Source organism: Esox lucius, chromosome 13 (genome assembly GCF_011004845.1).
Source record: "Esox lucius isolate fEsoLuc1 chromosome 13, fEsoLuc1.pri, whole genome shotgun sequence".
NCBI lineage: Eukaryota > Metazoa > Chordata > Actinopteri > Esociformes > Esocidae > Esox > Esox lucius.
Window position 1 is genome coordinate 17,285,621 of NC_047581.1, and position 21,945 is coordinate 17,307,565.

The 21,945-nt window shown below is 38.6% G+C and overlaps 2 protein-coding genes across 5 annotated transcripts; both read left to right on the forward strand.

Annotated features, from left to right (window-relative positions):
- The first annotated feature begins 492 nt into the window (after window positions 1-492).
- On the forward strand, window positions 493-8,067 carry lgi3 (leucine-rich repeat LGI family, member 3). 2 transcript variants are annotated; one of them, XM_010875984.5, is made up of 9 exons: window positions 494-956; window positions 2,480-2,551; window positions 4,381-4,452; window positions 5,633-5,704; window positions 5,797-5,868; window positions 6,064-6,233; window positions 6,324-6,488; window positions 6,647-6,737; window positions 6,861-8,067. In XM_010875984.5, exons 1-9 carry the CDS (start codon window positions 748-750, stop codon window positions 7,588-7,590), a joined length of 1,653 nt encoding a protein of 550 aa, XP_010874286.1. In that variant the 5' UTR covers window positions 494-747; the 3' UTR covers window positions 7,591-8,067. The 2 variants fall into 2 exon arrangements, with proteins under 2 accessions (XP_019907800.1, XP_010874286.1); XM_020052241.3 differs by lacking the exon at window positions 5,633-5,704 and having other exon boundaries at window positions 493-956.
- Window positions 8,068-14,594: 6,527 nt separating this feature from the next.
- On the forward strand, window positions 14,595-20,571 carry chmp7 (charged multivesicular body protein 7). 3 transcript variants are annotated; one of them, XM_010875986.5, is made up of 11 exons: window positions 14,595-14,700; window positions 16,866-17,148; window positions 17,249-17,420; window positions 17,525-17,710; window positions 17,837-17,970; window positions 18,081-18,129; window positions 18,203-18,322; window positions 19,191-19,289; window positions 19,385-19,442; window positions 19,567-19,800; window positions 19,890-20,571. In XM_010875986.5, exons 2-11 carry the CDS (start codon window positions 16,892-16,894, stop codon window positions 19,940-19,942), a joined length of 1,362 nt encoding a protein of 453 aa, XP_010874288.2. In that variant the 5' UTR covers window positions 14,595-14,700; window positions 16,866-16,891; the 3' UTR covers window positions 19,943-20,571. The 3 variants fall into 3 exon arrangements, with proteins under 3 accessions (XP_010874288.2, XP_010874289.2, XP_010874290.2); XM_010875987.5 differs by lacking the exon at window positions 14,595-14,700 and adding an exon at window positions 14,975-15,154; XM_010875988.5 differs by lacking the exon at window positions 14,595-14,700 and adding an exon at window positions 14,975-15,142.
- The last annotated feature ends 1,374 nt before the right edge of the window (window positions 20,572-21,945 follow it).

Here is a 21,945-nt window from a genome sequence, read left to right on the forward strand (position 1 = left end):
AGCTGGAGCCATCATATGTCCAATAGCTCCACCTAGTGGGGATGTGATTTAGTCTTCCATATTTTCCACATTGTTATAAAACACAAAAGTGGTGAAATGTGTTCAGGACTGTTAAATCTCTGCCACCTTTGTGGATTATAGCATGTGGCCTATTTATTTTCCTTTTTAGAGCCTCCTCTTTCTTTCATTTCTTTGACAGAGAGAGAGATCTGTATGTCTGAAATCTGTATATCTAAGTGTGAAAACCCCCAGAGCACCCTGACATTCAATTCCTGCCTGGTCTAACATCAGCTACTGCCTTGTTTCTCCCCCTGCCTGGCTACCTCCATGTCCATAATTTTAAGGCTTCTCTGTGCAATAGTAAATAATTCAGAGTCAGCGGCTCTGTGCAGCGTGTAGGACCTAGCGTGGGGAATTGCTGCATTTGCTCCCAGTCAGTGCTCAGACAGCAGCTCTAGGGAGAACACACATCCAGGCAAGCTGCAGAACACACACACACACATTGAAGATATCAGGGACTGCCCCCTCCCCAGCTCTGATTCTCTTGTACTGTTGTTCTCTCTTTTGCGCTGCCTCTCTGTCTCTCTCTCTCTCCAAATGTTCAGTCTTTCAATAGCTCATCATTAGTGCTGCTGCTCCAAGGTAACCAAAAGATTTCTGCTTATTTAATATTTCTTGAAACGAAAGCAGTAGTTCTGGAGCCTCAGCATTCTTTGTCAATAGTGCCTGTACATCTGCAGAAGAAATATGCTTGATGCTGGATCAAGAAAGGTAACAGGATGGCTGAGGCTATTGGCAAATCTATGTCTGCTTCTTTGCTTGGTGGGGGAGATGAGGGCCAAGAGGGTCACCAAAATACCCCGCTGTCCTACCACCTGCTCCTGCACCAAAGACAGTGCCTTCTGTGTGGATACCAAGGCTATCCCCAAGACCTTTCCTCCTGGGATCATCTCCCTGTGAGTACAACACAGATCAATTTGTGTGTCTGTTCCTGTATAATCTCTGTTTGCATTTCTATTCCTTAGATTTGACTCTGAAATGATAAAACCAGCTGTTGTTCATGAAGACCTGTTAGATTCATAATCTGTAGTGCCATGTATATTCTTTAATGATGACAATCTCTCATGGCCTAGTCTGTTGTCAAACAATGAATTTCAAGCTCCTAGGGGTTTTACAAAAATAAAAAAAAATAAAACAAATTGTCTGCTTATTAAAAGCTTAATTGAAAAAGGTAGGACATACCTAAAATGTAATTCTGAGGTGAGAACAATAGTTTTTTTACTCCTCAAGAATGTAGGTCTGATATATTTTATAGATAAGAAAAAAGCAGGTTCGTCATGGCCTTGTGTTCTGATGGACAGGACTGGGACAGCCATTAAATACATAAAAAATGACAAATGGTTGTGTGTTTTGTATGTGCTTCAGCTGCTCTTCATTCTTGGACAGAAGTCAGCTGAAGCCAGCAAAAACTATTGATTAGACTAGAGCAATTGTACGTGCCATAGCCAATATGCAAGACACAATAGATACACACATCACAGCAAAAGACCTGCGTGTACCTCAAGGGATAGTAACCATATGAAGGTTAGTTGGGTAGTTCACACATTAATTAATGCCTTTTTACAAATACAAAAACTCCTCTGATACAATCACATATTCTTTCACATTTACATGTTGCGCTTAAATTTAAGATGGAAGTTAAATATTGAGTTGACATGTTAACACATAACACATGATTTAAAAAGGAATGCTAAAATCAGATGCCTAGTGGTTTGGGTCACTGATCACTGACCAAAAGTTTGTTACATCAAATCCCAGGTCAGACAAAGTGAAACATTTTGTGAATTAATGGTTGTGAATTGGCTCACACATATCTTCATGTTCAATTCTGCTGAACCTGCTGATGAGTTGCAGTGATGAGGCAATGACATAATTGTAAATTGGACATCACAACATTAGGGAGGGGAGAAAAACTGAAAAGAATTATCGGATAAAATGTAAAAATAAAATAATTACAAATGTACCATTTTAAAAAATAAAGATTTCACATGATTGTTTTTCACATGTGAAGCTGCATACGTGATTTCTGTATGTGAAATACATATCGGATTTCCATATGTGAAACATATTATTTAGCTAATGTGATATAGTGGTTTAAAGCTAAAACAGCTTGTTGAACAATACATTTAAAATTGAAATAGCTTTTAGAATAATATTTGTTTGAAAAAAGAGATTTGAAAAAAAAGTGACTAAGACTTTAAACTGTGAGAACAAAAAACTTCCTACTTTAAAGACAATGTCTTGCTACCTGAAATGTAAATAGTAAGAAAGACTTCAGAAAACCCTGTGGCTGACTAGAAACATACATAAAATCCATTTTAGCTTGTAGCAACACTTTTTATATGATCTGACTGCTGACACTGACTCAATGTAAATTGATAAAGTCTGAATGTTAATTGATAAAGTCTGTACTCCTCAGGACAATGGTGAATGCAGCCTTCACTACAATCCCAGAGGGGGCCTTCTCCCACCTGCATCTGCTGCAGTTCCTGTAGGTATTGCATATCATACTATCATTCTATCCTTAAACTTCCAATTAAGATGTCTCCAAGACATCTTCTATACAATAATTCAGCTAGACCAATCACATCAGTTGTTTAGTTGGAAACTAAAATCAGGTTAATACATGCAGCAGTAAATTGGATGGCTAGGTTAAGTTACTGCTTTTCGCAAGTGTTAGAAATATCCTGGGAAAGGTGTTCATAGATGTGTATAAACTATTCCACCTCTGCAAGGCTTTGTGGTACAGTTGTCATTCAAGGCTACTGGAAATATAAAAAAAAAAAAATTACTTACACCCCATTTGTCTTTCCACATTTCCTAAACTACGCCCTACCTTCCAGTGGTCCCGGGAAAGTTGATGTAGAGATATATATCCTACAAAGCAAATATGATGACATTCTGGTTCTTATTACACTAATCACTGTACCAGGAAGTCTAGACCTGTAAACCTTAGGTATCAGAGGGAATGCACTCCCCGGTCTTCTACCTTGACTGATCTCACTGGTGCCACGATACAACAACAGAGTCACTGGACAGCAATGAGGCAGGCCAACCAAACACTTCAAACCCAGATGTTCTAGGGCCAAATGCACCGCCCTCTGCGGGAACCCTGGGATAATCCGCTAACAGGATTCAAACCCTGGTCTTGAAATGACTCAGTTTATGAAAATATTCAAGGGCAATATTTTGAACAGATATTTTCATCTGTCACACGAGTGACAAGTGCACTGTGCTTTTTCACCTACAGTAAATTACAAATTGAAAAAACAAATGAACACTGCATTGCTCTGTTATGGAAAATAGAGGTTACATGGCAGTAGAGAGAGTAAAGTGGCTCGCTCTGTATCAGTGTCATCACCAACAACTGACTCACATCTATTCTCTTTTGTTGAAACAATTGGTTATCTGTCTACGCAGATTCAATAGTATGTGTGTGTGTGTGTATGTATGTGTGTGTGTGTGTGTATGTATGTGTGTGTGTGTGTGTGTATATATATATTTTGTGGTTTGAAATCATATTAAAACGGACCCATACTATGTTGAATAGTTCATCTGTTCTTTGAAATGCTATAGTGTAACACTTCCTCTCATTCATTCAAATGACGTATTGTGTATGGAGAAAATATTCTGAAGATGAAAATATTCTGAAGATGCTGTTCTTTTCAGTTATAATCAATTGTAAATCAAGTATACAGTACAGGTTAGTCCCAAATGTATGCATGTACAGTACTGGTTTGTGTCTCAATTTAAGTGGATAATAAGAGCATAGACATCTAATTTATAGAAGTCTAGGTCCTTCTTTTCCCATAATTAGAAATATTTACTGAATAAACATATGGAATTATTTTAAGTGATATCATACACATTGTCTTGGCTTTGCATCATAGAAAGAAAAAAAAAACTTCCCAGTATTCCAGAGAGTTTCCAGGGAGTTTGCTTTTCAACTATTTTGGAAAGGAAAGAAAAAGGTGCAGTGGTCACTTAATTTTATCCAGAGCTGTATTTATGAGTTTGTATGTTCAACTGTCAGGTTGAGTCATGTTTGTGTAGCGCTGTTTCAGAAAAAACCTGCTGATGAGTCCAAAAAATATATAATGTATGTGTCTCAGACTGTGAAAGTCATTGCCATAAACAGAGATGGCCAGCATGTTCCCTAAGCTTTTTAATTTCTGAGGAAGTAACGGTGTTGCAGCCATTTGAGCTACTCACCCATAAGACATCCAACGTTAGGGTGTTTTAACCTTTCTAGTAGTATCTTTCAGGACATTGTGGGAAGTCAAACATTTGAAATTGGTCTCTTTCTCTCCCCCTATGCAGTCTGCTGAACTCCAACACCTTCACTGTGGTAGCTGATGATGCCTTTGCCGGTCTGTCACACCTGCAGTACTTGTAAGTGTCCCACTATGTCAAAAGTATAAAGGAGTGGTGTTACAATGTAATATGCCTATGGTGTCCAGTCTTTAATTAGACAAGGATCGCAATATCAATAAACTTGCATTGAATCTCCTCCTCCTTCCATAGAACATACTCTTCTAGCTTTAGTTGGGCCTGATAAATCTGAACATGTCATTTTGTTTATTGATAGCATGTTAGGTACCGAGAAAGATGAGGTTGTTCATCTTATTGCATTTGCTGCTTTTTCATGGAAGCAATGCATTAGGCTCCATTACGTGATTGTGTGGTTCTGGCTGCAACCCTACCCCAGGACTCTGCATTGCCCAGCCAACCCTGCCCACGATGGCTCCTCACTGTGAATGCTAATGAACTCGTATATCCATACCCAGTGCAGGCTTGCTGAGCTCACAGTACAAAACATGCACCTGTATTCAATTATCATCTTTTACAATTGCATTCCAAAAATATAAAAGTTACAGTATCATCACAAATTAAGGACATGTTTCTCTATTGCTAATAGGTGTGTTAAGTTGAGAAATTAGCACATGGACACTGATTTGTAGAGATTAATCATGATTGTCATTTGTTTAACATCGGTAGCACTGATTGTGTACCATAGGAAGCACAAAACTATATTGCTTGATTATTATTGTCTAACTTCAGACAATAACATGAACTGTTAGATTTGTGAAATGGTGCACAGATTATATTATATATACAGAGCTCAATCAGTACTTGGTTTTAAGTATACCCAAGCTGCGCAGCTTTTATGTTAACTTGAGCAGATGGAAGAATAGTTAATGTTTTGTTTTGAACACTTTCAAAGCCACTGAATGGCTATCCCCAGATCCCCTCCCCCTCCCTTTATCTCTACTCTCAAGGTCAGTGGCACTCCTACTGCAGTCTGTCCAGCAAGGCCCAGGCCCATCTGCTTAAGATTCAGAAAGCCTTGGGTGGTAGCTACATGAAAACTGAATCTGAAGCAAAGTTAAGAATAAATAGCATTCTACAGAATATAGAGATCAAGTAATACAAATACTGTACAAACATCTTTTACTGGGTCATAGGATTACCCATGGTAAACAGATTTCTTACAGTCTTAACATGTGTTTCAACATTTCTTTTTTTTTTTTTGACCAAGAAATATTGTATGTCTCTTTTTTATGCCCATCAGATTTGTAGAGAACAATGACATCCACGCCCTGTCAAAGCATACTTTTAGAGGGCTTAAATCCTTGACTCATCTGTGAGTACACTTTCTGCTGCTCTGTAAATATCAATGGAAGAATATGTTAGGACAGTCTTAACTTTTTCAAATTCCTGTTCCATCTCTCGTAGTTCCCTGTCAAATAATAACTTGCAGCTACTTCCAAGAGAAATCTTCAAACATCTTGACACCCTGACAGATTTGTAAGTACTTTTTGTAAGAGAACATAGTACCCTTATAACTGTAGGTTTAATCAGATGTTACCTTTTTAATCACCATATCATCACCCCTTTATTCCAACTTTACTCACAATGTCTCAGAGAATCCTTACTACTAGTCGTTTTCTAAGAACTGTTTCATGTATGAACAATCATTCAATTTCTCTATGTGTTAACCAGAGACCTAAGAGGTAACTCCTTCCGCTGTGACTGTAAAATCAAGTGGCTCATAGACTGGATGGAGCAGACTAACACCTCTGTCCCAGCCATCTACTGCGCCAGCCCATTTGAGTTCCAAGGCCGCAGAATCCATGATCTCACCCCACGAGACTTCAACTGTATCAGTGCAGGTTAGTCCCAAATCAACTTGAAATTGACTAATTTCGACAGCAATGCACTTAAATTTCAGATGGATAATCCTTCTCTCTTTTCCTCTGCAGACTTTGCAGTTTATGAGACTTTTCCATTCCAGTCTGTGTCAGTGGAGTCCTATGAATTCAATGGTGATCAATTTGTGGCCTTTGCCCAGCCTGATTCTGGGTTCTGCACACTGTATATGTGGAATCATGTGGAAATGGTTTTCCGGAGGTACCATAACATAACATGTATGTTTCTGCTGTCATTTATTCCTTCTAAAAGTAATTATTATGTAAAAAACAACAACAACAATACATTATAGACAAACAGATGTCACACTGTATTTTTTTTTGCAAATTCACATTTAAAGTATACAGTGACTATTCTTCACGTGTCTTTCTCATAGCTCGATCTGCTGTGTACTGCAAGCCTGTGGTAATAAACAACACCCTTTACATGGTTGTGGCTCAACTATTCGGTGGATCCCACATTTACAAGTTAGACTATTACTATTTCACATACTTTTCATGTTGACATTCACATTGCAGCAAAAAAAACGTTAAGCAAAGTTTATAATTAGGACTTAGAGATGACTGACCTTATTTACACCTCATTTACAGATGGGAAGAGGACCCACAGCGATTTGTAAAAATCCAGGACATTGACACCACACGTGTGAGAAAACCCAACTTTGTTGAGACCTTTCAGCTGGATGATGAGTGGTACTTTGCAGTGGCAGACAGTTCCAAGGCAGGATCTACAAGCATATATCGCTGGAACAGCAATGGTTTCTACTCCCACCAATCCCTTCATCCCTGGCATCGTGACACCCATGTGGAGTTCCTAGATGTGGAGGGGAAGCAGCGTCTCATTCTATCCAGTGCCTCCCAGCCCCCTATGGTTTATCAGTGGAACCGCAGTCTGCGGCAGTTTGCCTTCTATTCCCAAATTACCGAGACTGCCGACGTCCAGATGGTCAAGCATTTTTGGATACGCAAGGTTCTCTACCTCTGCCTTACACGCTTCATTGGCGATTCCAAGATTCTCCGCTGGGAGGGGCAGCGCTATGTTGAGATTCAAACCCTGCCCTCACGTGGCTCCATGGTTGTGTATCCATTCACTGTTGGTCCTCGTCAGTATCTCCTTCTCGGGAGTGATTTCTCCTTCTCTCAAGTCTACCTGTGGGATGACCTCACACACCGCTTCCAGCCGTTCCAGGAGCTCAACATGAGAGCGCCCCGGGCCTTCAGCTTGGTGTCTGTGGACAACAAAGATATCCTACTGGCAGCCAGCTTCAAAGGCAACACACTGGCCTACCAGCACCTAATAGTGGATCTTAGTGCTAGATAAACTATCCCAGTCAGATTCTATAAGTGAACTTAGGTTACACTTTATATTTAGAGTCCCAATTTCCCTCTATAGATGTTCTATAGATAATATTACTATCAACATACTTTAAACAAATGGTTGATAAACAACTGTTTGCTAAGCTTAAGGTTAGGTTTAGAATACGGTTTATGGTAAGGGATAGAATAAAGGTTAGGGTTAGGACATACGTATGGGTCAGGGTTAGCAGATAGTTAGTTAAAATGTTATAGATAGTCAGTAGACAATCTGTAGAGCATCTACAGGCACACTTTCAGGACTCTCAAAATAAGGTGTTACCTTAACTAATTTGTCTGTGCTGTCCTTATGGAAAAAACAACAAATCTAAGCCATGTGACTAAATAACAATTTCTGAAGAATGAGTACTAATAAACCGGAAATGCATGATATCTTTAGTTGACTTTGATTAAACTAATTAAAACTGGATGTGTAATGACAAAACATATCATCAAATGGTGTCAAATCACTCTGTAACTTCACTACTTTAATTGATGAAGTCAATGTATAAAATATAATAATAGGTGCCAGTGCATATACAGTACAAAAATACAGTATAAGAAACAGCAGGTAGTAAAAACATCTACTACACCGTTTTTTATTGACTATCATGAAATCCTTTCATTCACAAATAAAAATATAGGAAAGTAATTCAGAATTTACACCAAATGTACAGGTATTTAGACAGTGACATGTTTTTAAGTTTTGCTTCTGCACTCCAGCACACTGGATTTGAATTGAAAGAACTGACTAGGAGTTTGAAGTACAGACCGACAGCTTTAATTCTTTCCATTCATAAATTGTGAGTATTGTAGTATTTATAACAGTTGTTGCACAAATATTCAACCCCATTTTAGGGGATCAAAAATATTTGGACAAATAAACAATCTTAAAGTTGTTAAATTGACTGCTTTGTTGCAAATACTTTGCAATTGATGACTGCGACTCACCCGACTCTGGGTAACTTCCCTGGTGATGGCCTGCCGGGCCTGTATTGAAGCCATCTTCAGTTCCTGTTTGTTTCAAGGCATTTTTGCCTTTTAGCCTTGCCTTATGCTCAGTTGGATTCAGATCAGGTTATTGATATACCCAACCAAGAAAATTTCACTTTTTGGCCATGAGAAACATCTTGTTGCTTTATCAGTATGTTTGCAGTCATTGTCCTGCTGCATGGAGAACTGCTTTCCAAGGAGTTTTAACACATTTCGGTGGTTCTGCGCAGACAAACAAAAACACAATTTCCTTTTACCTTCACTCTGGTACATGTTTATATTTGTCTCATCAATTCCTTTTTCAGAACCTATGTAGGCATGTGTTTGTATTTTTAGGCCATCCTGTATTTGAGGTTAACGAAATGTTTTTGCGTCTTGCAGTCCAGCCTCTGTAATTCAGCTAGTGAAGTCTTCTGCGAAGGGTTGTGACTGACACATCCACGCCTACCTGGAGGGTTCCTGATCTATTGAACTGTTCTTTGTAGGCATTTTCTTCATTATGGTGAGGATTCGGTCATCCCTTGTAGATGTCTTCCTTGGTCCAGCAGATCATTTACCATTGCTGAGCTAGCCATTGTTTTCTATCTTCCTCTAAATGTATAAAAAAGCAGATTTTGGCATGTCAAATTTTATACCTATGTCTCTGATTTATTCAGATGTATTTGCATTATGATGGCCATGCATTGAATATTCTTTGGTTCTTGTGATGTCACACAGCAGCAACCGACTACAAATGCAAAGCCTAGAATCAAGACTAGACATTAACAGGTCTCTTATGCATGTACTAATAGTGCAAACATACACACCTGCTTCAGCAGCGTTTTTTTGTCCAAATACATTTAGTAACCTTAAATGCACCTTTTTCTTTCCTTTCCAAAAAAGTAAAAAATGAAGGTTTGGAGTGAGGAACAGAAGCATTAAATTTGCAGTGGTCTATTCATTTTAACCCTTTTGTTCCACACTCAAAACCTTGCTTTTCAACATTTTTGGAAAGGAAAGAAAAAGGTGCAGTGGTCCGGAGCTGTATGTACCAAATGTGCTGTATATAGTTTGACCTATATGGATGCACTTTACTAAATAGTTTGACCTACATGGATGTACTTTAACCCCACTGTCATTGTATAATTTCAAATCCAACAAAGAAAAAACAACAAATGTTGTGTCACTGTTCTAATATGGAATGGAGTTAATGGACTTTTGCACTATAGATTAACAAAATTATAAGATATTTTGTTCAATGCTTCAGCATGTAATTTATATTTTATAAAATAGGTTTTGTTACTGGATGAGCAATAGTTTTGTTATACATTTCTCTATGTTTGTTCATGATTGATACCAATATTTTTTTCCCAAAAAGAATGTACCTACACCTATTTCCCTAAATAAATGCTGCAAACTGAATACAATTTGAATGTTTTGTCAAACTTCTCTAATCACTGTACACAATTGCTATAGAAAGTCTGTGAGTCTGTGACTCCACTTACACTACAGTTCAAAAGTTTGGTATCACTTAAAAATTACAAAAAAGTATTTAGTCAGCCACCAATTGTACAGCTTCTCCTACTTAAAAAGATGAGAGAGGCCTGTAATTTTCATCATAGGTACACTTCAACTATGAGACATAATGAGAAAAAAAAAAGATTTTTAATGAATTTATTGGTAAATTCCTCTGTAAAATAAGTATTTGGTCACCTACAAACAAGCAAGATGTCTGGCTCTCACCGACCTGTAACTTCTTTAAGAGGCTCCTCTGTCCTCCACTCGTTACCTGTATTAATGGCACCTGTTTGAACTTGTTATCAGTATAAAAGACACCTGTCCACAACCTCAAACAGTCACACTCCAAACTCCACTATGGCCAAGACCAAAGAGCTGTCAAAGGACACCAGAAACAAAATTGTAGACCTGCACCAGGCTGGGAAGACTGAATCTGCAATAGGAAAGCAGCTTGGTGTGAAGAAATCAACTGTGGGAGCAATTATAAGAAAATGGAAGACATACAATACCACTGATAATTTCCCTCGATCCGGGGCTCCACGCAAGATCTCACCCCGTGGGGTCAAAATGATCAAAAGAACGGTGAGCAAAAATCCCAGAACCACACGGGGGGGACCTAGTGAATGACCTGCAGAGAGCTGGGACCAAAGTAACAAAGGCTACCATCAGTAACACACTACGCCGCCAGGGACTCAAATCCTGCAGTGCCAGACATGTCCCCCTGCCTAAGCCAGTACATGTCCAGGCCCATCTGAGGTTTGCTAGAGAGCATTTGGATGATCCAGAAGAGGATTGGGAGAATGTCATATGGTCAGATGAAACCAAAATAGAACTTGTTGGTAAAAACTCAACTCATCGTGTTTGGAGGAGAAAGAATGCTGAGTTGCATCCAAAGAACACCATACCTACTGTGAAGCATGGGGTGGAAACATCATGCTTTGGGGCTGTTTTTCTGCAAAGGGACCAGGACGACTGATCCGTGTAAAGGAAAGAATGAATTGGGCCATGTATTGTGAGATTGAGTGAAAACCTCCTTCCATCAGCAAGGGCATTGAAGATGAAACGTGGCTGGGTCTTTCAGCATGACACTGATCCCAAACACCGCCCAGGCAACAAAGGAGTGGCTTCATAAGAAGCATTTCAAGGTCCTGGAGTGGCCTAGCCAGTCACCAGATCTCAACCCCATAGAAATTCTTTGGAAGGAGTTGAAAGTCTGTGTTGCCCAGCGACAGCCCCAAAACATCACTGCTCTAGAGGAGATCTGCATGGAAGAATGGCCCAAAATACCAGCAACATTTTCCACCATCATTTACCAATAAATTCATTAAAAATCCTACAATGTGATTTTCTGGATTTCTTTTTCTCATTTTGTCTCTCATAGTTGAAGTGTACCCATTGGTGGCTGACTAAATACTTTTTTGCCCCACTGTACATGAAATGAGCTTGAATAGGAAATATAGCAAAATGAATAGAAAATATAGTATTGACAAGTTTGAAAATAATGATTTTCTATTTAAATAAAATTTAAATAAAATTCAAACTTTGATTTCATCAAAAACGTGTCCATTTGCAGCAATTATAGCCTTGCAGGCCTTTGGCATACAATTGGTATTTTAATTGTCAATTTGTTGAAATAATCTGAAGAGATTCACCACTGGCGTGAAACTGGCCCCCTACCCAATGCAAAACTTGCAAAACTTTGAAAATGTGTGCTGATTAGAGCAAAGTAAAATTGATTAGTTAAAAGTAAAAAGTTTATTTTGTGCTGCTATCCTTTTATAGATATTAAATAATATTTTATAGGTGATTCTGAGGTCACTCAGCCCCCCAACATGCTCCAAATTCAACAAAAAGAGGCTTGTTTGTTTGAGGTTAGACTGTGCCGTTAAAAGTTTCGTTTGTGTTGCATATTATATTAGACAATTATAGGCGATGACGTCACTCAGCCCCCAAACATGCTCCAAATTGACTCAAAATAGGCTTAATCGATTGTGCTCCGCTTGTCCTGTTAACATTTTCGTTTGTGCTACTGTCATTTTTTTTTTTGAAATTAAATAAAATTGTATAGGTCATTCTGAAGACACTCAGCCCCTCAATATCCTCTGAATTCACCCAAAATAGTCTGGTTTGTTTGTGCTTCGTTTTGTGCTGGTTTGTGCTGTTAAAAGTATTGTTTGTGTTGATGCAGCGTTTTATATATATTATTAGACATTTAATTGTAGGTGATCGTGTCAACAGCCCCCCAACCTGCTCTAAATTGCCTCAAAATAGGCTCAATTATTTGTCCTCCGTTTGTGCCGCTAAAAGTTTTGTTTGTGCTGCTACAGTTTTTGCTACATAACCTACATTCCTACTGAATAGTGCACTGGCTTTCCACTAAAGCTCTGTCATTTTCGGTAAGAAAGGCAGTTGCAAAAACAAACCTTTATCCGCACAAGTGGAGCACAAACGACTGAGCCTATTTTGAGTTAATTTGACCTATAAAATATTCTTTAAGATCAAAAAATGTATAGCAGCACAAACGATTAAGCTTATTTTGTAGTTTTGCGTTGGATGGAGGACCATCTTTACACAGGTAAAATACCTTTAATTGCTTGTGCTCCATTTGAGCTGCTGTCATTTTTTTGATATTAGTCCTAAAGAATATTTTATAGATCATTCTGAGGTCACTCAGCAGCCCAACATGCTCCAAATTCACTCAACATAGGTTCAATTGTTTGTGATCCGTTTGTGTCATTTTGTGCCGGTTAAAGTTTTGTTTTTGTCTTTCTTACCAATTCAGTTGAAGAAGCAATGAAAGAGCTATAGTGGAGAGAGAGGAAATCCAGTAGAAAGGTAGGTTATGTAGCAGCACAAATGAAACTTTTAACAGCACAAATGAAGCACAAACAAACAAGACTATTTTGGTTGAATTTAGAGCATGTTGGAGGGCTGAGTGACCTCAGAATGACCTATAACATATTCTTTAATATCTATAAAATGATAGCAGAACATGATAGCAGAACAAACAAAAATTTTAACAGCACAAACCAGCACAAGTGGAGCACAAACAATTGAGCCTATTTTGCATTGGATGGGGGGGGCCAACATCACGCAGGTGATTTAACCCCATGGTTCCTGAAGCACCTCCCAAAGAGTGGAATTGTCTTGATAGGCACTTCTTATGTACCATGCTTTAATCAGCACGACAGTTTTCAAATGTGCTAACATAATTGCAAAAGGGAATTATATTGCTCAATTAGCCTTTTAAAATCATGAAATTGGATTAGCAAACACAACATGCCATTAGAATGATTGCTAATAATGGGCCAATGTACGCCTACGTAAATATTCTATTAAAAATCTTACGTTTCCAGCTACAATAGTCATTTAAAAATGTCTACACTGTATTTGTCCTCAATTTGATGTTATCTTAATGGACACACTTTTTTTTTTTTAAACAAGGACATCTCCAAGTGACCCCAAACTTTTGAACGCTAATGTATCTTAGGAGATCACTTAATAATGACAATAACCCTAATATCAGGGGTGCAAACTCAACAGGCGTGAAAATGGTGACAAAGATACACCCAGACAGGGAAATTGGATCTCCACAGGGTAAATTGGATTCACAAAACAGAAAATATTTTATTTCTACTCGCAGATGACCTAGATCAGATGTAGACCAGACACCACCACCCAAAATATGTTTATTGCAGATCTACACAATTCACGTGGATGACCTATTTTGAAGTAAAAACATACTTACAGTTTCTAATAGTAAGCAAACTTCGCTCCCTATGAGTAGGGAGACAAATTGGAGACAAATTATATTTAAACAATTACTATGTTCCAGCTTGTTAGTTGTGCAACCAATAATTAACAACACAGTAGCTTTCTAGGCTAGTAATAGATTTGTTCTTTTGGTTGAATGCCTTCATTAAATTAGATAACTTAATTAATCATTGGTAACTGGGATAGATCATTAGCGAACTATTTATACTAAAACATTTTCATTAATAAGTTAATGAACACTAGAATTGGTGTGGCTAGTTTTCATCTTTCAACATGGATTAGATCAAGGTGGTAAGGGTGAACTACATTGAAGGGACGGGTGTTGTTGGCCATGAATTCCCCATTTTGCTCCACACACATGAACATCGAAATATCAAGTGTTTATTTGGATTATGTGCATAAACAAGACTCACATAATAAGAAATGATCTATTAGCACCGGATCCAACTGGATCCCCCTCTCAAAAAACAATAGGTCAGACCTTATTACATATTCACTAACTTGTTTATCCAACGTCCCTTTGGTACACCTGGGATGGTTTTCATTTCCTCAACCTCAAAAGAAACTCTTGATACTACCCGCTTAAATGCTAGGCTCCGAAGGGAAATACAGGCTACCAATATTTCTGATACTCGTCATCTCCTTAACTCTAGGACCGCTAATCGCTTCAAATTCTACATGGACTTCCTCTTCCACCAGCTTTCAACGCCTCGATACTGTCCGCACTCCGATTATGGACATGCGCAGAAACCCTGCAACGCTGACTTGAAGAAGTTAGCTGCCAGCTACTAGCAAGCTAACATCAAAACAAAAGGTCAGTAGAGTAGGCAGTGGGTGGTTGGTTGCTCTCTGAACGCATATGATAGACTACTCTTGTTTAATTGGACGTACGGTGCTTAGCTTTATGGTCCAGTAAACTGTTGTTTTAGAGGTGTTGGGCAGAGTGACGCTTTCAGAAACACTTAGACAATCGAAACATTTGTGTGGAGGCCTTATGAACACCCAAAACATTAACTCGACTGTGACATCTGCTGGTTAGAAATAAAATCACACGTTTAACGTTCATACTGACGTATTTTCACATACTGTTGGAAAATATTTCGTGGTGCATTTGCTAAATAAGAGGTCGAGTAGAGGTTGGTCTAGTTGTTTGAAAGCGTCGACGCTTGTGCTCAGGCATCAGATTACTGTGGAAAACTGTGGATTTGCAACAACTACTTTAAAACGAGTTACTAAACTATAAAAATGGCACACAGGTAATTCTCTCAGTAAGTACACGACTGTGTAGTTCTCTTCATACATTCAACGTTGGTGGCATTGCCATCTCGTTTTCAAAACGGGAGACAGGTAAGTGGTGGATATTCAACAGTTGCTGGTTTCGTTCAAAATCGCGTGAGAAATGTTTAGACCGTAGTGATGCAGGGATGGACAGACATCCAAAGGCCAGGGACATAATTTAACGGACCCAAACCACGGGCCAAAACATAAATAAATAGTAATATTACTGTCCAAAAAACAGGTCATGAACGTTTTATTGTTTAATGTTTTAATTCATAACTAGGCCACATTCAAATCCCTTTGTTTTCAACACAGGTAATGTATTATGGTACATATTTTCAGTTCATAATCAGTCACATCAACTATTACTTAACTGCTCCACATATTTTGAAGTTTTAGATTTGTCCTTCCATTTCTGTGCTCCTAGTTTTGATTGCATGGTGGCAATGTTTAGCCAGATAGCTACTGTAGTTTGACAAATTTATGTTGGTTACATTTGAACTATAGGTCTGATGTTTTCAGTAAAAAAACAATTACAGCGTTTTACAATTACTTACCGGGCGGTTCCGCCCCAGTGCCCGATAGAGATTCACTCTGATTAGTTGTTGGTGTTAGGGTATTACTGATAGGCTGTTGGTAGAACCGATTTTTTTTAAACAAATCTGTATAAAAAACAGCAAAGGGAAAAAACATGAATCCCTTCATAAATGCAATTATTCCGTTTAATAACTGTAACTTTCTCAACAGAACTGAATACTAACATTGATTTACTTTGAATTGAATTATATTTAAGCCAACCAAATGCCCCCCATAATGCCTACAGCCAGACGAATGCTCATCATCATAATGTTCTTTACCTGGCATTTCTACAAACGCTTGTTTTACTTGTTTGATCAAAAATCAAATGCTACATTAACTGTAGGGCATACGTCTTATTATCTGTTACAAACATGTATTTACAATGCCACTTTCTTGATCAACCATTCTTTGAGAACGTAAAACTAACAGTTGGACAGAGAGGCTTCTGAGCTTGAAGCCAACAGTTGGGTTTGAACTCCGCTGGCAGCCGTTCAAATGAACGAAACAATCGTTCAATTTAACGATAAAACTGAACGAGTCAGTTCACGAGTCTTTTTTACGAAGGCAAATGCTTGGTGTATGAATTCATGTGTTTATCATTACAATCAACTACTACATTAGCCTAATTATTTTAGATCAACCATGTGTCCAGTTATGTTACAAACATATATTTATATATATATTTTAATTATGACATCAGTAATCAACTAACTAGTTATTATAGTCGGCGTTCAGTTATCAGTTATAAACATGTATTTATGATCCTGCCTTGATCTATTTTTCTATGCGAAGGTAGACGTTCATTGGAGAACTGAGCTGGAGGACCGAGTATGAAGCAAGTGATCATGTTGTAAAAATCCGCTGTCAAACGTTCGAGTGAACGAGTCACTAGAAAAAGTGTCTCGTGAGTCCCGAGTCACTAAAAATATTCGTTCAAAACGAACGATTCGTTCACGGACTGCACATCACTATTAGACTTCTTGCGTCACGTGACCAGAAGTGTTTCAGAACACGTCTCGGAACATATTTCTGATGCAGTGAGCAGACATGTTTTGGTTATCACAGTTGCCTCCTAGCTTGCTTGGCTAGCGGTTAACTCATTACTGTCTTTTCTGTATACAGAAGGTTCTATCATACCTTGGGAATACATGTCTACCGAAGTGACGTTACCACCGGAGTGGGAGGACGATGAAAGAATGAATTTCTTCTTCTCCGATTTCAAAGACAACCGTGATGTCAACACTACTGATTGGGACAGTAAAATGAATTTCTGGACATCTCTCATCTTAAAAGTATGCAAGAGTCGTGGAACCGTCTGTATTAATTTGCAAGAGCTGCACAAGATTTTTCGGAGAAAGGGAATTGTGCCATTGGGTTTGCGAACTGTCATTCAGTGTATGGTCAGGTAGGCATTCAGTACAATGTCTTGTAAAAACATGAGGAAAGAACTTGGTGTCCTAGTCAAGAATGCACTTTCTTTGTCTTTATTGTCTGTTTTCTTTCAGGTGTGGCCAGCTACAAAGGGAGTCAGAGTTTGCAGCAAATGTAGACCCTGGGTGGGTGTCTTGGGGTGTTGGCCTGTTGCTGGTGAAGCCTTTAAAATGGACTTTTTCTACTTTTCTGGGTAACTATGGGGTTACTTCAGAGGATTTGTTTGTTGTCATCGACCTGGTAAAGGTGTGTACTGTATAATAAATGTATTCAAAATGAGCACAGTGTAACTAGATAGTGGGTTTATCTATTTAACACTAACATTTTTGCTTCTGTATGTATTCCTCCAGGAGAAGGCAGCAGAATTGCTTAGTCTCTATCGGAGCTCCCCGATGGGCAACCATTCTATACTCTCCTTCCAGGAGCTTCAGACACTGTCACTAAATGTCTGTGTTGATGAGAATACTCTCTGTATGGCTCTGCTACAGCTGCAGAGGGAGAAGCAGGTGACATTATCACTTCATGAAGGCGAGAAGGTTAGGATCCTTAATTTAAGTGAGCATTTTGCATGTCCAGTAATATTATTATACACATTGTTATCCCCCCCACACACACTTTATCCATGTGTTACATCTGCCTCTCTTCTGTATTTGTCTTTACAGATTGTTAAGTTTTCTCAGCCCGGACAGGGCCGTGTGTCTCCAATCAGTGACGTGGATATAGGCATCTACCAGTTAAAACGCAGTGAGAGACTACTTGAAGTGAGGTTGGAGGCATTGGGTCTGGAAGCAGAGAAGTGCGTCACTAACACACGTTTAATGTTGTTTTGTGCAATGTCTCAGTAGTCTGCAGTCAGTAAAGAAAAATTAAATGTTCGACTATTGATTGTGATTGTGCTGTTTGTAGGTGCAAAGATGAAGCTAGGGTGTGGGTGCAAGAAGGGAAAAAATCACAGGTAGATCTACAATTCTTGAACTTTTAATTACATTTTACTTTGTAGGAAATATCAGTAAATTGTTCTCCCCCAGGCCCTGAGATGTTTGAGAAGGAGAAAGCAAGTCGAGAAGAAAACAGACCGCTTATATGCCCAGCTGGAGAACATAAAAGGAATCCTGGACAGGATAGCAAACTCACAGACAGACAAACTGGTGAGCGTACACTTGATACATTGACTAAATCTAGCCAAACCTGACTCAGCTTAAGCTAGCCTACCTTTAGTTAAGTGAGAACTGAACTCTGATGTAATTCTACAGTATCAAACTAATAATTAAACAGGAGTAGGCCTTATTTCAAGTTTTGCACTATAAAATGATTTAGAAAGCTTAGACAGGACATTGTTTTCTCTTGTAGTCCATACATACATTGTATAAGCTTATCTTAAAAAAAAACAAGTAGGGCCTTCGAATAGTAGCCTAATAGATTCATGGATTGGATCGATGATCATGAAAGAGAAGAGTGGGGGGTGGAAAACTATACCCCATTATACATTTCTCCTCGTTCTACCATCTTCATTGTTCTTTTGCATTAGATAAACATGTAGGAAACAGCCTTAAAAAGTTTTGGGGAAATTGGGGCATAGTGACATGGTGACACAGTTGATTTCATCACAATGAATGTTGGCTAAAATTATTGATAGATGATTGTCCTGTTGTCCAACCCTAGTGGTCTGTTTGTGTTATCACTGTCTCCATACAGTAACTAACTAGTATAATTGTGCCCCACCGAATAAATGGAACGGGGGACAGTGCATGTCCTCACTGTTTGTTTGTTCATTCACGTGTGTCACAGGGGATTTGTCTGGCCCTATTATGCAGTTTAAGAACATTTGTTTACAAAAAAATGGGCAACTGATCCAGTGGTCAATATAACTCAGGAAGATCTAATGCATACCTCCATGAAACTGATTTGGATCAATGGTTAGGCTACTATTAAAGGAAAAGCCGCTAGCATAACGGACAACATGTTTAATGATGCCTTGTTTTCTCTTTGTGTAACTCATTCTGTGTGCCTCTATAGGTGGTACAGGCTTATCAGGCTGGAGTGTCAGCCCTGCGACTCTCTTTGAGGGATGTGAACGTAGAAGAAGCTGAAAGCCTTCTGGATCAAATCCAAGTGGTCAGTCTACTTCACTAGAGCTGCATGTAGTTGCTCTTTTTGAGATGTTGCATGGGTAAATTAGTCAATTTATTTCTTGCTATTTGTTATTACAGATGTGTGACACTCAAGATGAGGTGAACCAAACCCTGGCTGGTGGAGCACTCAACTCAAGTATGTAGTGCACCATTATTTTACCGCTACTAAAATGTATTGCAAAACAGAGACTATCATAATTAAATTGCAGTATCTAAAGGAGCTGACAAATGCTCATTGATAATTTTTTTAATTTGTTTAGTGGATGTAGACACTGATGAGCTGGAAGATGAGCTGAGGTCTTTATTGGAGAACCCAATTCTGGATGGGCCTTCCACTCTACCTGAAGTACCATCACACCCTTTTGCACCTGTCAGGGAATCTGGTTCCCATTTTGATCTACTGAGTGCATTACCCTCAGTCCCTCAAAGCCACTTAAATATCACAGATGAGGAACTGGACAGAGAGTTGAGTCGTCTAGCCCTTGCTGATTCAGGTATGCCTTTATCTTGTTCCTTTATCTTTCAAATACTTTCAAGGAAGATGCTAGTTTAGTTACCTTTATTTACTCATGACTTGTTTCAGATCCTCAACAAAAACATGCCTTGCCAGTGCGGAGGGCGGAGCCTGCACAGTGACAACACTAATAACATCAGTAAACCCAATTTAATAATCTGTGACTGGGCAATATCTGGGCATTTTCTTTTGTATCATGTTTATGATCACATCCCTTTTTATGTTTGTATTACTTTATTAAAGATATCAGTAAGAAATCAAATTACTGACTGTTGGGATGGGCTCAATTAATGGTTTGGCTTGTATCAGTAATCACCATTAAAGGCTTTACTAGATGATCACCAACATTTTTTTAATAAACAAAACCCAAGGTTTTCTGCACTGTTGGTGGTAAGTGCTCTTGTTATGGATAGGTAAAGTGTGTGATGTCTTTGAAGGTACACTCTCTGCATAATGAACGGGCCTCCAAATCAAATGCAACCACTGGCCTCTAAGCAACAAACCAATCAGATCACTGTGTTATCACAATCTCACTACAAAGATGCGGTGAGATTTAAAAACGTCTATAAACCATCACTGAAGAAACTCAACAACTATATCAAAGAGCGATTGACTCAAATGTTATTCAGCACTGTCAACATTTTATTAAACACTTTTATTTGCCATAAAATGTTTTTCAACTGTGCTGAAAATGGCTCTGAAGTTGTAAGTAGCAAAGTGTATCAATAAACTTGGCTTGTTATGACTTGTCCTTTAATATCAAGTACTGTAATATTTCACTTTCTCAGATTATGGGGGTAACAACAAGAGTTTGTGCATAAGGCTAAAATAAAGCAGTGCAATTTTAGTTTTGGCTTCAGCAAGATGACGGTGTCTGTCCCCTTTTAATATCTGTCAGTCTCAGTGAATTGAAAGATATTTGAGGGATGCCTGGGGACAGTCAAAACCTGCAGTCTCTCTCCTGCTGAGCCTGACCATCAGATCCAATGAAGATCATTCCACACCAGCAGTCTAGTCATTACCATTAAAGCTTTTAAACAAGATTTTTAGGTAATGTTGTAAACAGTTTTGAGCTGTATTTCAGAAATGGTATTGTTTTTGGAAAAATCCATGCCCATTTTGAATTTGATACCAGCAACATACTTCAAAAAAGTTGGGACGGGCATGTTTACCACTGTGTTGCATCACCTCTTTTAAACATACTTTGTAAGCGTTTGGGAACTGAGACCAACTGCTGTAGTTTTGAAAGTGAAATGTATGCCTATTCCTGCTTGATGTAGGATTTCAGCTTGTGGAAGATGGAATTTTTTTTGCAATTATGAAAAGAGACTCAAAAGTCGTTCATATAACAGTTGATTTTATCAGTTTAATTACGTGGCTCCACAGGAACAATCACTTCTACAAAACAGAGTATTAGTACAGAGACCTACAGAGTAATGTCATAATTGTTCTGATCATACATTATTATATAATGTAATTGTTCTGATCATACATTATACCGCTCCTTGTCAGCCCCCCAAAATAGTCTCTCTTATGCTATTAGATACGTACAAAAACAAGTCGTCATACTAATAGGAAAACAAGATAGGACCCTACACTATCATGGCAACCATAGTTCTATGTCAGAGTTAACAGAGCTCCTGATCTGAGATACCCCTGGTCTCTGTTCTGCCCAAATGGGAGATGCAGAGGAGACACAGGCAACTTCACCTTGGAGCCATCTGTACAGGGCCATAGATAAGATAGGATGGTGGCCTGGCGCCTCGGTTGTGGCCATAATCACTTCTAAGAACAGGACATGCTGACCTAGGTCTTCTATCTGTGGCAACCATGAAAAGTCTAAAGCAAATTCAGGCCTAGTTGAAAACAGTCCATTTATTACAGTTAATTTGCAGAATAATGGATAAATAAGGATATGGTAATAAATTCTCCAAATAAGTTTGTGGTGTCCTTTGTCATACTTTTCGGTTCATAATGTGTCAAATGTTTTCAATGGGTGACAAGTCTGGACTGCAAGCAGGCCAGTTTAGCACCCGAACTCGTATACTGTGGAGCCATGCTGTTGTAATACATGCAGAAAGTGGTTTGGCATTGTCTTGCTGAAATAAGCTAGGCCTGCCCTGAA